The sequence below is a fragment of the Monodon monoceros genome, unplaced genomic scaffold, assembly GCF_005190385.1.
Source record: "Monodon monoceros isolate NGI ecotype Baffin Bay Population unplaced genomic scaffold, NGI_Narwhal_1 Super_Scaffold_10, whole genome shotgun sequence".
Classification (NCBI taxonomy): Eukaryota; Metazoa; Chordata; class Mammalia; order Artiodactyla; family Monodontidae; genus Monodon; species Monodon monoceros.
The window spans coordinates 23,671,399-23,689,210 of record NW_021703766.1 but is presented as its reverse complement, the minus strand read 5'-3'; the positions used below and the strand labels follow the sequence as shown (position 1 = coordinate 23,689,210).

At 36.4% G+C, this 17,812-nt stretch overlaps 1 protein-coding gene across 5 annotated transcripts in view; it reads right to left on the bottom strand.

Annotated features, from left to right (window-relative positions):
* CDH8 (cadherin 8) overlaps positions 1–17,812 on the bottom strand; it is a 380,574-nt gene that overhangs the window by 246,390 nt on the left and 116,372 nt on the right. For all 5 annotated transcript variants that reach the window (XM_029203542.1, XM_029203559.1, XM_029203577.1 and 2 more), the window contains one exon: positions 3,940–4,234. In XM_029203542.1, coding sequence (XP_029059375.1) covers positions 3,940–4,234 — 295 coding nt within the window. The remainder of the gene's footprint in view (positions 1–3,939; positions 4,235–17,812) is intronic.

Sequence of the window (17,812 nt, the reverse complement as noted above, 5' to 3'; positions counted from 1 at the left end):
AACACTGTGTAATACTTCACCCAAACTTCTCTTTGTCCAACTCCTGTCTCAGCTCCTCAATTTAATTTGCAAAGTATGCTGACCTCAAGAGCTCTTCCACCTTGGAAAAATAGTAACTATTATAAATAGGCAGCAGAACCATAGGGCATATATAAACAAAATTCTCTAGAGATATTATCAAAAATTAGTACAGCATACTGGTTAAACCCATGGGAGGAAGAGCCAGATGTCTGAATTTAAATCCGCTCTCCCACTTAATATCTGGATTTGGATTAGCTATTATTTCCCCTATTTTTTCTGATTAAAAATAAAGAGAAATAGAGAAGTTGACATCGGTACTAATGTAGGATTGTTGTGAATATTGCAAGCATTTAACACAGCTTTGGGGATATAGCAACTTTTTAATACATATTGATCATCATGAGAGTAGCCTTGAATCTCAAAGAAAACTCAGAAAACCACCAGTGCTGTGTTTTATATAACTGTGTACTCAACAATGCAATCATGCCCACCAGCTTAAGCCCTACTTGGCTTTCTGATCCTTTTATTCCCATCTTCACTAATATGCCCTTTTGAATAAAATAGGCTTCATTCCAACATGTACAACTGCGAAACATAAAGTTAAGCCTTGTCGAGCAATTTTTCATTGACCAAGGCATTCATATCCTATACGCAATTTATTGAATCATACTAGCAGAAGTAGCTTGAAAATGGATGTTTGTAAAGAAACTAATATCAATTGAGCACCAGCTCTATGCTATGCCAAGTTATTTAAATATAATCATTGAATTTTTCCAAACATACTTTCTTAGGTAGGGATGCTTGTGCACACTACACAGATAGAGAAGATGAGGCTTAGATGGGTCATGTCACTAACACAAGTAGAAAATCTGCAGTCAAGTAATCTGAGATTCTACTTTGAAGCTAAATACAAAGTTCATTTTACCTGAATCCAGGTGTGGACACACAATCAAGGTTAAGTATCCCTCACTCTAATATCCAGTAGCAAAAAAATTATCTATTTAAAGTGCCTGGAATTTAATAAGTGTAGGCACATTTTCACTGAAAAACCAACTTCAACGATGCTAGTTTGGGATCCACAGTAAAAACCAGACAAGCTTGCACATCACTCTTTATGTGGTATTGCTATAAAAGTGAATTCTCATCAAGTTCTGAAATTCACAGTAGAATATAAAAGAGCTCTGTCTACAGCTTCCAAATATGATATTTCTAAAATAATTTGGCTGCCATTTGGGCAAATATATATGTGTGTTTTGTCCTGACAGCTTGTCAACTGGCAGACGGTTCTTGAATATCACATTCATTTCAATGTAATATTGGTAAATTTCTCAATTAGAATTTTACTTTTCACTTTCTGCACAATGAAATCCCCCAGTCCTTGCTGGCATTCTTCAGGGTGTACAGGTGCAGGTGTTGGCATTTCTGCAGTAGCAAAGGAAGAAAAATGAAAGAAGGAAGGAGGGGAGGGAAGAGACAGGCTGGGAGAGAACAGTGGTAATGGGGAGAGAAAGGAGATAGGAGCCGACCTTCATCCTGATATTCACCTTCATGGAAATGAAGGGAATAATTCACACTTGACAATAAAATAGTGCAGTTGCCTCTGCCTCCCTTTAACCAGAGAGGCTGGAGTCAAACAGAAACCAGACACCTCTGTATAATCGATACAGAGGAAAGGTCCAAAGGTACAATGGGAAATCGATTAATAAAAATCATTTTTAAAACCACAACCAATTATTGAACACTTATTTACTTCATGGCGCACCCTGACTTTGTATTTTATCACGCGGTTCTCAAACAATGAAAGCAAGATGGAAATTGTTATTTTGCATTGTAGCTAAGGAAAACAAGAAACAGTTTAACCTCCTTGAACTTCAAAGTCAACCAGATAATAAGGGATAGAGCCAGGATTCAAGATTTCATCCACCTAACTTCAAAACCCACACTTTCAACTGCAGCATATTCCATGTGGTTTTTAGAAGAGATGTCACAAGCTAAGCATTTTTAAAAATAACTGTGTAAAGTTAGTGTAGATTATTTCTTTTAGTTGCTACACTCTTATCAAGAAAAATACTTTAGATAGAGGAAAAATGCATAGGTGCACATACACATTGCGTTATGTAGCTAATAATATCTTTAAATTCTTTGTCTTAGCTGAAATTGACCTTGAAGTTTGCAGACGTTTGGGGGCTTTTTTTTTTTTTTTCTCAACATACTTATCAGGCACATAACTCATACACACAGGAATGGAAGCCTCTGACACATTTACAATAAATAGATATAGACTTGGCCATTAAGATGTAGAAATCATAATAATGAGGCAAAAATAGCAGCTTTCCTGTTCTTCATTCATTAGCAATTAAGATTAAGTGTTCTGTATGTATTACAGCTGGTAATAGTCCTTTAAAACCATCTTACACAAACCTGAATGAAAAGATGGATTAGGCAAGTTCTCTGGCCTAAATAAGTTGATCAAATAAGAGGAAAATAAAAAGAGAGAAAAAAAATATATAGTATTTCTTAGTCCCTATTTACATGTCAGAATTTAAAACAAGTACAAACATGAATGTGTTTTTGCTTGTTTGTGGGTTTCTTTCTGTGGTAATAGTGATGGTAGAGAGATAAATTCCTGCTAGAAAGACCTAGAAGTTTCCCTAGAAAAAGTGTCATTTCAGCCAGCCATAGAGGAGTGATTTGATTTTGATAAGAAGGAAAAAATAAACAATAATAGGATTCCTCACAAAAGAGATAGAAAAGGGGAGTCTTGGCAGGAGAAATACATGGGTAAAATGTGAAGACCTGAGGTCAGTTCTGATTTGCTGCTGTAATGGGTGTATCTACCAAAGTTATACTGTGGGTTAAGAAAGAAGAGATCAAATGAAGCCAAACTATTTACCTAATTTTGGCCTTCAATTTATATCTCCACTTGTGTTTTTTTTATTTATCACATCTTGTTCACCTGCTGTTAATTTATGTGATTTTGCTGCATAGCATGTATCCTTATAGGCTGTCTTAAATGCAATTTGAAACAAACTAGGGTATCCCTTACATCCACTGCACACTTAGGAATGACTTTAGTGATCTTAATCCCCTGGATTTTGGATCCTACGTACTACTTTTGTCAGACCAGGAAGAGCTCTAAAATACCTTTTATTCTATTATAAAGTCTGGGGTCAGGGATTTCCTTTATCGAGGCCAGAGTCTGGGGATAAAACAAATCCAAAAAGGGGAGGAAAAAGTAGAAAATCATGTTTTGAAATATATTCTGTTCTGTAAAGTATAATGAATATTTCAATGGCTCAGAAAAAGTGGGAGTGAGTCCTTGGTGATAGCAATGCTCCTTTAAAAAGTTCGGTTAAAGTACGATGCCCACAGCTCAGAAGCCTCTGGTAACTGTGATTTCCTAATTCACTCTAGACTCGATCCAAGCCTCTGGTAACTGTGATTTCCTAATTCGCTCTAGACTCGACCCACCAGCTCAATCCAATATCTGGCTGACTACAGACCTAGACGGTTTTCTGTTTCTCTGTGTGCTGCATCTGCATGTGAATATATAAAAACAAATAATTAAACATCAAGAAAATATCAATAGGATTAGTCTGGCATGTTGGAACAAATCTTGATAAATCCGCCTCAGTAACAATACTCGAACTACAGTCTATGAGAGGAATACAAATTCAGCCTATTGAAGCACTGTCGTGTAAGGATAGATATTTTAATAAAACTGCTTCGTCAGTTCCTATTACTAAGGGACTAAAGCTATTGAGCTGTGGAAGTGAGGCCAAAAAAGGGGATTTGGAAATGCAAATTAGAGATAAGACGGTAATAAATGTCTTTTATTCAGCCACACACTATCCCTGATGCCAGGAGCTATTTTAAAGATGATTCTTAATAGTTCTGTGAAATTGGAAGCATACATACCCAAAATGGACATCTCTGGCACGGTAGCATGATAGGGTCCATTGAGAAACTCTGGTGCATTGTCGTTGATGTCTTGAACTTTGATAATAAATTCAGAAGGAGGCTCAAGAGGCTTATTTGTCTCCCAGTCCACTGCCTGAGCTGTTAGGGTGTACTCAGCTTTTTCCTCTCGGTCAAGTCTTTTTATAGCATGGATATCTCCTGTTATGTCATTTATTTGAAAGATAGTCCCAGCTCCATCGCCTGATAGGATATATTTGATTTTTTTGCTCCCAGGATCCAGGTCTGTATGTAACTAAAACGAAAAGGGACATTGGTTAGTGATGTGGCAATTTGCAAAGTATGTTTTACTACCTCATGTTTCAATATAAAGTTGTTTCTTTCTACATTGATTGTAACTTCATCAATGTCTGCTAACAGTAGCTGTACAAAGAGTCTATGCAACTGTATGCATATCAAGTAAAATATAATGAAATTCAGACAAATATGTTTGAACACTTTAAAAATATACTCTGGCCTGTTCAGTATAAACTGACATGCATTTACAATGATAAAAAGATTGAGGAGAAAACACTAAAATATATGTATTCTTTCCATTTATTCATACATTTACCTGTTTAGTATAAACTGATATGCATTTACAATGATAAAAAGACCAGGAGAAAATACAAAAATACATGTATGCTTTTTAATTTGTTAATACATTTATTTAAAGTTATTATTATTAGTTACCTTTTATGGGTTACTATCTGTGTGCCAAGAACTATATGAATCACTTCTCATATGATAATCCCCGTAATTCTTCCAAAAGTCACTGAGTTAGAATATATCATATGAAACATGAGAAAAGGGAAGTTTGACAAGGCATATTATAATATCTTCAAGGTTTCCATTTGATGGAATCAAGTGCAGTAGACCTAAAATTCAACTCAGATCTGGCTGCTATATTCATAAAAACAGAAATAATTCTAATAATCTGATATATATTAAGATCTTATGTTTATGTAAGGCTTTTTTTTCCCCTTTGATTTACACAATTCTTCTGGTCCAGGAAAATTATTCCCATTTTACAAAGATGACTGAGGCCAGATTATGGGAGCACATTTTCCAGAAATGGGACTTCTTAGAGAAATGAAAACTTTGCAGTAGGGATCCAGATCCATCTTAGATCATGGCAACAAATATTTATTGAACATCTACTCTTCCTAAAACATTTTAGTAGGTACTGGGGAAAACAGAATCCCTGGCTTTCAAATTTTCACAGTTTATTCTTTAGAGGGAGACTCCTGATACAGGGTACTTCTTTTTTATACTATGTTGACTCCTATTAAAAAAACTAAAATAAAACAAGAATATATATATTTTTAGTTTGTATTTTTAAAAGGAAAATTAATTGAATTATATTTGCAAAATACTGCTCAAATGTGCATATTTTCAGCTTAATCCAGTTACTTAAATGCCAGTATAGTTATAGTTCTTGCATCATGAGATTTCAAACACTTGCTCCTTAAAAAATATACATATGTATATATTGAAAAAAAAGTCTTGTGCAAAGAAACTCCTAGAAGCTCAAAAGACATTACATTCTCTTGGGATCACTTTCATTCAGTGATTGCGTTCTTTGCCAATTTAAATTGCATTTAGTGCCTCAATAAATGAAAAGATTTTTTAAAAGACATAAAACAGCAACAAAGCATCCAAATGCATCTAGAGCTCCTATTTTACTTTTGAATACTTTAAAAAGCTAAAGCATAAGATTACATCAAATACTTACTGAATCTCAAAATGTATCCCTTTCATTTATTGTATTGAACTTATTAACAAGAGCAAATATTGAAATGCCACTTTATCTTAATGAATGTAGGATTATAATTCATTAATATGATATTAATCCTAATTTATGACCATTTTAATTTATGTGCATTTTAACATTTCCATTAGCATTTTTATTAAAAAAAGAAAATTTTGAATAAAATATGATTCATGGATGTTTCCATTCATATACAGGCATTCCTGAGACACAGAGGTATTGGTATGTGTCACTCTTGCCCATCACATTTTTGCTATTAAAAATTAAGACATTCAAAATGCTGCTACTATTACTTATATTAGAACTTATTTGCACCACATTTTCCTTATATTTATCAATAGCCTCTGATTAGTAAATCGTATCGTACTCCCAGGTTTTGATGATCCTTTGTGTTTAGAAATAACTGAGGGAGAAGGGAAAAGCATAGGTTTTTGAAAAAACACAAAGCTAAGACTCAGGTCTCTCTAACTATATAAACTGGAGAAATTAACACATTTATTTGAGCTTCAGTTACTTTGCCTCTAATATGGGGATAAAACATCTACCCTGCAGAATTGGTTTTAGAATCTGAGATGATCTATTTGAAAAATAGAGAAAAATGGAAGTTGGCATATTAAGTGTACAATAACTAAAACCATTTTTACTTCATAGCATCCTCGACTATATACGACTACCTGAAAACACTATAATAAAGCCCAGTTGCAAGCTGAGTGAAAAGTTCCCAAGATTCCATCCTGAAAAAACTCTTAGCAAACACCGTGTGCTTCCTCTTTCTTCTGAAATTTATTTTTAGCAAATCTCAGCAAAATCCAGAGCCCTCATGATCTTGAAAGGCAGAGTACTGCGTTTCTATATTCATTCATTTCATCCTGTTATTTGGATCACACACACTCAAACACACACTCTTGCACATGGCTTGTTCAGGTAACCAACTTGACATTACAAATGAAAGACCTGTGGGTATGTAAGAATAGCAATTTACAGGCAGCAAATGCTCATAAAACTCCAGATCTGGACCTCAGGCTTCGGAATACATGATGATAAGCTGCTGCTTTTTTGGTTGGTCTTCACATATCTGTTAAAACCTGCTCACTTCAATGCATCAAGACTGTTCCTGTCAATTTATCCCACCCCAGGACGCTCTCTGTGAGATTATGGTACCAAAGGTATCCCAAACGCACCACATTTTCACACATTGTGCATCATCTGAAAGTGTGAGGACCATCTCTCCCAAGAGCTGCTTCTGCTAATTAGAGCAGCATAAGGGCCACATGCAAACTGGCTGGGATGGTAAGACTGGTTGGCCTGGCTGTGGTACAAAAATACCTCATCCATTCACTGATTAAATATGCACAAAATATGATTACAAACAACACAGACATGGTCTCTGCCCTCAAAGACCCATAGGTTAGTGGGAGATAAACACAAATAAACAGAAAATATTTGCTGTTGTTATTGTTATTATTACTACCACACGTACTAACTACATATTACCTGGTAAACATTTTATTCAATACATGTATACATGTCATGTTTTTCTCACAGCCAACCAGAGAACATTTTGCCATTTCACCCATGAAACAGTTAAGATTCAGAGATTTTTAGGGAACTTTTCCATAGAATGTACTATGAGCAAGTGGCGATCTTAACAGCAGAAGCTTTAAAGGAAATTTCCTGGATTCAAATGCATGCTCTAAAGGTTTGAGTGCATATATTAAGTTTACTTAACTCAGAAAGTGGAGCGTGGAGGAACAGAAAAGGCCACTACAAACAAGTAATGATGAAAACTCCAGATCTCAAAGAGGGAGGGAATGGGTGAAGATCCAGAGATAAGAGAGAGCATATTAAGTGGGAAAAGATGATTTAATATCGCACTGACTTCAGGAGACGAGAAGAGGCAGGAAATAAGAATAAAAAGCAAGGCAGGGGTCAGATTACACAGAGTTTTGAAGGCAAGATAGAATTCAGATTTGACTATAAAGCAACAAGAGTCCATAAACACAAGGTTTCAGTAAGAAGCCTGGCATCATAATAGTTTTTTTTTTTACTAAATCACAGTGCTTCGTGTGTGCCCATAAGCAAAAGTCTCAGAAGCAAAGGGAAAGAGGTCAGAGGGAAAACTTAGACACCAATTCACAAAGCTACCTCAATCTGCGTTCCCAAGCTCAGCCCAGCACCTATGATCTGTCTCATCTACAACCAGACAGATCCCGGTGGTCACTCACAGCAGCCTCGTAGGAGAAGCACCGAGTGTCAGGTATGCAACGAGCGATCCAGTCATTCATATTAAGTCTTCGATTTGAGGGATAATAACGGGACTGCTACATAATTAAGTTGAATTGTGAGTATCAATATAATTACACCTTCACTATCTTTCATATATTTTCAAAATACCCCTTAATTAAAATACAAGTTTAAACTTTAAAAGCCACGGGAAGAAGCTTTTGCATCCTTACTCTCTTGTGCATTCCCACTGCCTAGTAAGGTGCCTGTCATGTTGTTGGAGCTCAAACAATATTTGTGGAGTAAGTAAGGTGAATGCAAAAGAAGGGAAGGAAGAACATTGCCTCGTTTTACTTTCAAAACAGTAATTTAAAGAAGAGAGTAAAGAAATTTAGAAAAGTTAGGTTCAGTGAGCTAAAATCTTATCCACTCTAAACGCAAAGCCCTTGAGTTCCCTCAAATATGCATTCAACTGTAGCCCCCAGCAAAACAACTGAGACATAGTAGAGGGAACATCGATGGAAACATGAGTGGATGGATGAATGGATGGATGGATGGATGGATGGATGGCAATGGATGAATAACAGATGGACAACAGACAACAAGTATCTAATATACACACATCACTGTTCTCAGAATAAGAGCCCCCGCCACCCCAGTCTTCAAAAGAATCACCCTTATCTCCCCTGTGGCTGTCAAAGAAAAAAAAACGTACAAACTACTTTTCTACCTTCTCCTACAAGATTCCTGAGGACACTACAGCACTCCTAGTACAGTAGAGCCTAGAGAAGATAAATTCTCCTCTGAGTGCCTATTTTAATACCAAAGAATGATTTAATTACCATGCTGCCCAACTTTTCCTGGAGAGTGAGTGATGAGGAGTAGGATTCAGTGAACTATGGGGGAAATCAGCACCTCATCGGAAAATCGGTAGCTCTGACATCAGAACTTACTTTGAAGTTCCACTCCCTCCAAAAGGAAATCCTAAGAGGTTTCTCAACTTTCCTCTCTTCCTTTAGAGAAGTCTAAGTTACAGGGAGAGAATCAGCATCTTTTGAAACCCAAAGGGGTTAACGGGGATCACTACAACATGAATCTCTATCACTGATGCCTGTTTTTCATCAATCTGCTCTCTCTTGGAAAGAACAGCAAGCTTAGCACACTTAAATAATATTAAATCTTACACTGTACTCTCCCTATCTACCAGGTGCCTGTCAGGGAGATACTGTCAGCGAACAGACGGATAATCTAATCCTTAAGTTATCACCAATTAACATCAAAGATGGGACCAGAAACCTAGCACAGTATAAGTTTTTGACCTAAATGATAAGAGTGCAGGAATTCACTCTAGATCAGGTGCATATTTAGGCTGCTAGGAGAGTGAAAGGGCCGGTAGAGAAAAAGTGCAAGAGGGTATAAGAAGAGAATACTTTCATGTTCCTGAACCGTTCTTCCACAACAAAGACCAGGAGTCTGACTTGAAATCTACTTATTTTAACTTGTAGTTCAGCCTTCTCGTGCACTATAGAACATCTCACAAAAGATGCTGACCCAACATGAAATGGTCCATTCGAGAATGAGTTTGAGTCCATCGTTGTATTCAAGCAGAACTAGACAACCGCTGGTTCTTCTGCTTTAGAGCTAAATGAAGCATCATATGATGGTGGGAGATGGGGTAGGAGGGGTGAAGATGTTAGGATGGACCACATAACTTGTAAAATGCCTTTATATGCTGAAATGTTATACCACATCAGTAAATCTAAATAATTATTCCATCCAGTCATGCCACTCTTTTTTTTTCATTTATTTTACTGAAGTATTGTTGATTTACAATGTTGTGTTAATTTCTGCTGTACAACAAAGTGACTCAGATATATATATATATTCTTTTTCATATTCTTTTCATTTATGGTTCATTATAAGATATCAAATATAGTTCCCTATGCTATACACTAGGACCTTGTTGTTTATGCATTCTATATATATTAGTTTGCATCTGCTAACCCCCAAACTCCCAATCCTTCCCTCCACTGCTCCTCCTCCCCCTAGACAACCACAAGTCTGTTCTTTATGGCTCAGTCACTCCACTCTTAACAATTTGCAGAAACAAATTATAAAACTAAAGCCAGGTAACAGACATAAAAACACCCCAGCATATTAGTAGATCAAGTTGGGAATATGCACTTACTCTCACGATCATACACTCTAAGGAAATAATTCAGTGAAATGATAACAGTCCTCAAAGTCATTCTCATATAAACCAAATGACTCTTAAATTTGTCTTATGGAGTGAAAGGCTAAAGAAGACACAATCCCCGATTAAAAGACTAGAACAGAGCATCCTACACTGGAAGTGACCTCTACTTTGACAAAAAAATTCTAATGTTTTACAGGAGGCAAATGTGTAGCGTCCTGATATCTCAGATGTGTGGTCTTTGCATTCCGTGTCAGCTGCTGATGTGTATACTGAACAGCTTAACCTGGCCAAGGGGACCAGTGCCCAGAGAAATAGAAAATTGGAAGCAAGTCTGAGTGAACTGCTGCTTTTGGCTGCAGGGACCTGAAATTATAGTCAGAATTAGGAATGCATTACTTGTGCTACTCCTTCAAATGGTTAAGTTCCACAAAGGTCCTCTAGGTACATTAGTCAACAATCTTCCAACAACAAGCATTGTACATGGTACATAGCAAATGCTCAGTAAAGTCTAACTGCTGTTTTGTCTGCACAGGACCTACCATAACTTCCTGCACCTTATCAGTGATTTTACAAGGATGAGAGGCACAGGTTCAGTAAATATATGGCCTTTCTCAAGCTCACATGACTAACAAATAACAGAACCAGATGTAACCCAGTAAATCAGATTTCAGAGCATACACATTTTAGCATAATTCTAGAGAGATCCCCAGGAAAGCATACCTAGTTAGTCTGGAGACCTCCTATTTCACTAGATGAGAAGGAGGCAGAATGGAGAAGCCTCTCTATTCTGTCCCTATATGGCAGTAGAAATTTCCTATATATATTTAGAAGCTATTTGTATGAAATCATGCAGTACAGTTCATCCTAAAAAAGTTTGAAATAGAGTAGACATAGAAATAGAAAGGCAGTATGCTCAACTAATAGGAATGCAAATGGAGAATATTGACAAGAAGAGGCTGGCCAGCTGTTTACCAAGCCAACATTCATGACCTTGGCAAATTTGCTACTATCTTGTCTGGACCGCAGCTTTATAGGTTTGGAAACATGATGTGTCAGCCTTATAGCAAATCCATCTCTCTTAGCCCGACGCCAACAAAGAAAGTTCCCAAGCCCAATTTTTTTAAAGGCAACATATCAGTGATAAATAGTATTTTGACTATTTAAGTGATCATGATGAGCAAAATTTCTCTTTATATAAAGACCCACACACAAGTGAAGCCAAATTATCCTTGTTGATAGGATTCAGAGAAAGGAGAATTAGATGGATCAATTCCATAATGATGCCATGGGAAAAAATAGCATAAGTACGCCCATCCTACAAAAACGGCCTTAAAATTGCTCTAGCATGCTTAAGTTTTGTATTCTCAGATTTTTTCTTTTCCTTTAAGTAATGAGGTGGAGGTTCCGATATTTAAGCAACCACAGGTAAAAAAAAAAAAAGACAATGAACTCCTTTCAATTGGACACATAATTTCTTATGTATGTTGATAACATCCTGGTTAACATATTAAATCTTACAGGGTTGGAAGTCAATATGTTTCTCTAAGGCAACCAAAGATTAATATAGTAGTAATTCAGGTTATGGGAACCAGAATGAGAGCCTGATAAGAAATAGAAAAAACTGTAAGATACTGAGGGATTTACTTAACCTCCCCAGATTTCAGTGTCCTTATTTGTAAAATGCTTTAATAACAGGTTTAACAACCTATCTATAGGGTTTTTGTAATGATTAAAATGTGACAACAGATAATAGATAAAGGCATGATATCTTTTAGGAGCCAAAATATTCAAGTAAAACTGCATATAGGGTGGATTCTTGTGGAGATTGAATTTTGGAATTACAATGATAAGTTCTGCCAAACCTGGAACTGCTTTCCAAGAAAAATACATCTAACAACATAGACTTCAACATGCAACATTACTCTGTAGTGAATATAAGAAATGTCACTTCCTTTTTTTTATTGGAGTATAGTTGCTTTATAATGTTGTGTTAGTTTCTACTGTACAGCAAAGTGAATCAGCTCTCTCTCTCTCTCTCTCTCTCTATACATATATATATATATATCCCCTCTTTTTTGGATTTCCTTCCCATTTAGGTCACCACAGAGCATTGAGCAGGGTTCCCTGTGCTATACAGTAGGTTCTCATTAGTTATCTATTTTATACATAGTATCAATAGTGTATATATGTCAATCTCAATCTCCCAATTCAATCCACCTGCCCCTTCCCCCTTGGTATCCACACGTTTGTTCTCTACTTCTGTCTCTATTTCTGCTTTGCAAATAAGATCATCTATACCATTTTTCTAGATTCCACATATATGTGTTAATATATTTGTTTTTCTCTTTCTGGCTTCACTCTGTATGACAGTCTCAAGGTCCGTCCACGTCTCTACAAATGACCCAATTTCGTGCCTTTTTATAGCTGAGTAACATTCCATTGTATATATGTACCACATCTTCTTTATCCATTCCTCTGTTGATGGACATTTAGGTTGCTTCCATGTCTTGGCTATTGTAAATAGTGCTGCAGTGAACATTTTGGTACATGACTCTTTTTGAATTATGGTTTTCTCAGGGTATATGCCCAGTAGTGGGATTGCTGGGTCATATGGTTAATTCTATTTTTAGTATTTTAAGGAACCTCCATACTGTTCTCCATAGCAGCTGTAGCAATTTACATTCCCACCAACAGTGCAAGAGGGTTCCCTTTTCTCCACACCCTCCCCAGCATTTATTGTTTGCAGATTTTCTGATGATGGCCATTCTGACTGGTGTGAGGTGATACCTCATTGTAGTTTTGATTTGCATTTCTCTAATAATTAATGATGTTGAGCATCTTTTTTTTTTAAACATCTTTATTGGAGTATAATTGTTTTACAGTGTTGTGTTAGTTTCTCTGTACAACAAAGTGAATCAGCTATATGTACACATATATCCCCATATCCCCTCCCTCTTGCATCTCCCTCCCACACCCCCAGCCCACCCCTCTAGGTGGTCACAAAGCACCGAGCTGATCTCCCTGTGCGATGCAGCTGCTTCCCACTAGCTATCTATAAAAAAAAAAAAAAAAAGGTTCTGACGAACCTGGGGCAGGACAGGAATAAAGACACAGATGTAGAGAATGCACTTGAGGGTATGGGGAGGGGGAAGTGTAAGCTGGGACAAAGCGAAAGAGTAGCACTGACATATATACACTTCCAAATGTTGAACATCTTTTCATGTGTTTGTTGGCCATCTGTATGTCTTCTTTGGATAAATGTCTATTTAGGTATTTAGGTCTTCTGCCCAGGTTTTGATTGGGTTTTTTGTTTTTTTGATATTGAGCTGCCTGAGCTATTTGTATATTTTGGAGATTAATCCTTTGTCAGTTGCTTCGTTTGCAAATATTTTCTCCCAAGAATGTCGCTTCTTGAGTCAAATGATCTTGGTACAAAGTGGCTTAAACTCTTACATTGGGCATTCTTATATTGAGCGTATAGTCACATATTTGGTACTTACTAACCTGCTCAGGAAGTAATGATAGTATATGTATCTGGAAGTTTTTACTTTTTTTCAGCTTTAGTGACGTGTAATCGACAAATAAAATTGTAAGGTATTTAAAATGTACTTCATTTTTCTTTCTTGTTACTCAAAAACTGTAAGCCTAGAAGTAGGGGGAGGGTGATCAATGTGCATTGGGCCATTGAATAAATGCTTGTGTGCTCAAGAATGTGGGTGAATAGTAATTGTGGACCTACTACTAAAAAGAGATTTAGGTGAATGGATCAAGGAGTGGATGGATGAATGAATGATTGGATGGATGGATAAATTGGTTGATAACAGAATTAAGGGGAGGAAAATGGATAGACAGATGGTTTTATTGGGAAATGCATGCATAAAAAATAATAGATAGAGGGATGGCTAGCTGAGTAAGAGTCTCAGCCGTTTTTCCATTTAGGTTCCAAAGCACATTAAATACTATGAACGGATACATGAATGAACAGATGGACATACTGGTGAGTGGGTGGGTGGAAGGACCACAGAGTTTCTCACTAAAAGATTGATTTGGGGAAAACATAACAAATTATTCTCTCTCACAGTCCTATTTCTTGTCTTACAGTAAAGCAGACATAGGACTTGGGAGTTCAACTATAAATTATGAGAGATTCTCAGACAAAGATCTTTGGAGCATGTTTACTTTGCAACTAAACCATCACTCTTCACAGATTTCTTTAAAAAATTTCTGTCTCAATAGATGTATAGATATAGATAGTAAAGATATAGATATGAGAGGGGGAAATTTTGTGCAAAATAAATAGACAATATAGTAATATACAATATAAGCAAGGTGAATAGGACTAAAAGAAGACACCCAGGATTACTAGCCAAACAAAAGAAGTAGATTTTAAACTGATATGGATATTTAAAACAGATATTCAGGATATTATCCAAAGATCAGTTTACAGTGAAGCCTTCAGTTGTACCATGGAAAAAGGAAAAAAGAAAATATAAAAATGTTGTGTCAATGCCCTTTATGTTTGCAAAGAACTTGATTAACCAGAGTCCTAATAGGAGTTGAAAATATGAGATAGATTTCAGATGTGGTAATCACCGTTACTTGCTAAACAGGATATATCTTGTTATCCAAAAATTGACAAGATCACAGTGGGAAAGAACACAGTGGATAAACAAATGACAGTCATCTATTCTCTCTGAAATTCTCTATTTATAAAGGCACTGTGAGATAATCAAAATGCCATGAATTTGGAAGAACATTGCAGTTGAAGTTAAAAATGAAACACATAAACCTGGGATTTAGTTTGGGCCATAGAATAGGGTGTGCCATTAGCGAATCATTTTTTTCTGTGATCAAAAAGCCTGATAATAACTTAGCTGTGTTACCCACTCCTACTCCTTGAGCATTGTAAACTGTCTCATTCAGAGCCTCCCTAGGAAAGCAGAGCATCACGACCAAAGCACAGATTTCACAGAAATAATCCCATTTCCAAGTCTGACTGCTCAATGGGTAGGTGAATGGATTGATGGGTGGAGGGATGAATGGATAAATGTGTTGATAAAAAAAATTAAGAGGAAGAGGATGGGTAGGTAAATGGTTTTGTTGGAGAATGCATGGGTGCACAAAAGAGTGCATGAGAAGATGGCTAAATAGATTCACAAGCATCCTTCCTTTTAGATAAATGACAATCAAAAAACCCGATTTGAATTAAAACTAGTGGATATGATTTTGGACTTTAATTTTCCCCATTTTAGTTTCTTCTTGTTAAAATGATACTAATGAGGCCATTAGCACCATTATCAAAAAAGACTACCTGATTGTCGTAAGGATAGTTTGTACGTAAAAGTCGTTTTTAATTTTTTTTAACTCCTACTCTCCCAAGTATCATTCCTATAGTGAAGATTTGGAAATAGAACCTAATATATCATCAACGTACTGCAATTAGATGCTAATAATATAGCCTGCAATGCTAAAAATATGTGTGTAAGAGTCTGTGTGTGTGTGTGTGTGTGTCTTTACTCCATCTCCATTCTGCCAACAAAGCTTAGAAGTTAGCTAAAAAAAAATAACGAACAGTAAAAACAACCTGAAGACTGGAAATGCCCTTACTTTTCACACTATACATAGACCTGTTGGAAATCTGTAAATCTCCTGCAATCATCATCATCATCATCTTTTACGAAAATAAACAGTATTTTTTTCATTTTTAAACAGAAACATAAATAATCCTTTCAAGTCCTCTGTTAGGAGGTCAATAGTTTCTCCTCAAAATTCATATGCTGAAGCCCTAAGCCCCAGTACTTCAGAATGTGCCTATATATATATATACCTGAATCACTGTGCTGTACACCTGCAACACGGCATTATAAATCAACTATACTTCAATAAAAAGTTTAAAAATTTTAAAAGAAAAGAATGTGACTATATCTGGAGATACAGCCATTAAAGAGGATGATTAAGTTAAAATGAGATGATTAAGATGGGTCTTGATCCAATCTGATTGGTGTCCTTATAAGAAGAGGAAGCTTAGACACACAGAGAAATATCAGGGACACACATGCACAGAGGAAAGACCATGTGAGGAGGTATGTGAAAAGGCAGCAGGAGGGCAGCTACCTGCAAGCCAAGGAGAGAGACCTTAGGAGAAACCCAACCTGCTGACACCTGGACTTTTGGCTTCCAGAACTGTGAGAAAATAAATTTCTGTTGTTTAAGCTACTCTGCCTCTTGTATTTTATTATGGCAGCTCTAGCAAACGAACATATCCTCCCAAAGCATACCAGCCACTTATCAATGAATACCTTACTTATGCAAAATGGTGGCTGCAAGTTACAACGATGCTACTGATAGGTTATGATTCTAGGTGCTGTAGACAGAAATATAGTCCCCAAAAGATATCCATGTCCTAATTACCAGAACCTACAAATATGTTACCTTACCTATCAAAAGGGCCTTTATAGATGTGACTAATTTAAGGACCCTGGAATGGGTAGATTATTCTGGGTTATACAGGTGAGCCCAGTCTAATTACATGCATCCTTAAAAAAGAAGAACCTTTTCTGTCTGTGGTCAGAGGGAGATACGACTGCAGAATAATGGTCAGAGAGATTCAAACTTACTCACTTTGAAGATGTAGGAAAGGACCAATAGCCAAGAAGTGGGTAGCCTCTAGAAAAGGAAATAGATTTTCCTCTAGAAGTTTCAGAAAAGAACACAGTCAGACTCATTTGTCTTAGCCCAGTGAGACCTGTGCTGGGCTTCTGACCTACAGAATCATAAGATAATACATTCATGTTATGTTAAGCTACTATGTTGGTGATAATCTGTCACAGCAACAACAGAAAACTAATATAATATTTCCAAGCAATACAATTATAAAATTGTTGAAATGTTGATAAGTTTGCATATCAGATATCTAGTGACTGTGGGTAAAACTTGTATCCTTCTAATTATAGCTTCCTTCACTTATAAAATAAAGCATATAAAGTTACTTTTCAGATGTTTTATAGCTCAAACAGCCTGTGATTATTTAGACACATCCTTCCATTGTGCATAGCTACTTTACTTTTTCAGTATACTATCATGATACTATCATGCATACTCCCTCAGAAAATATATAGTTACCCTCGCCACCCAGGCACAGGGAATAACCCATTCATTTGATTATTTAGGCATTTCTCCAAGAACACTGAGAGTTTCCTTATACTAGATCCGTTTATTTTCTATTTCATTTAAGTGTCACAACAACCCTACGAGCTACATACGAGACTCATCACTTTACCGATTAAGAATCTACTGATTAGAATTTTAAACAACTGCTCAATATCGCGTGTAGCAAGAGATGAACAAAGGATTCAAATCCAAGTCTATCTGCTTCTCAAGCTCATATTCATTTTATTATTTTAGCATTGTGTGCCAGAATCAAACATGGAGGAAGAAAAACAGAAGTACGTAAAACAAAAGACTTCACTGTTCACAAAACTATAACCTGTTTAGTGACTTTTTTTTCCAACATACATTTCATGTATTACCTGTTTGCTTAATAGGAGCCTTGTGAGACTTAAAGTCAAGGTCAGAGTCGTCACCCCTGTGGCACACAGGAGGAAACAGAGTCCTAGATCTAATGACCTCTGGAAACCTGTAAC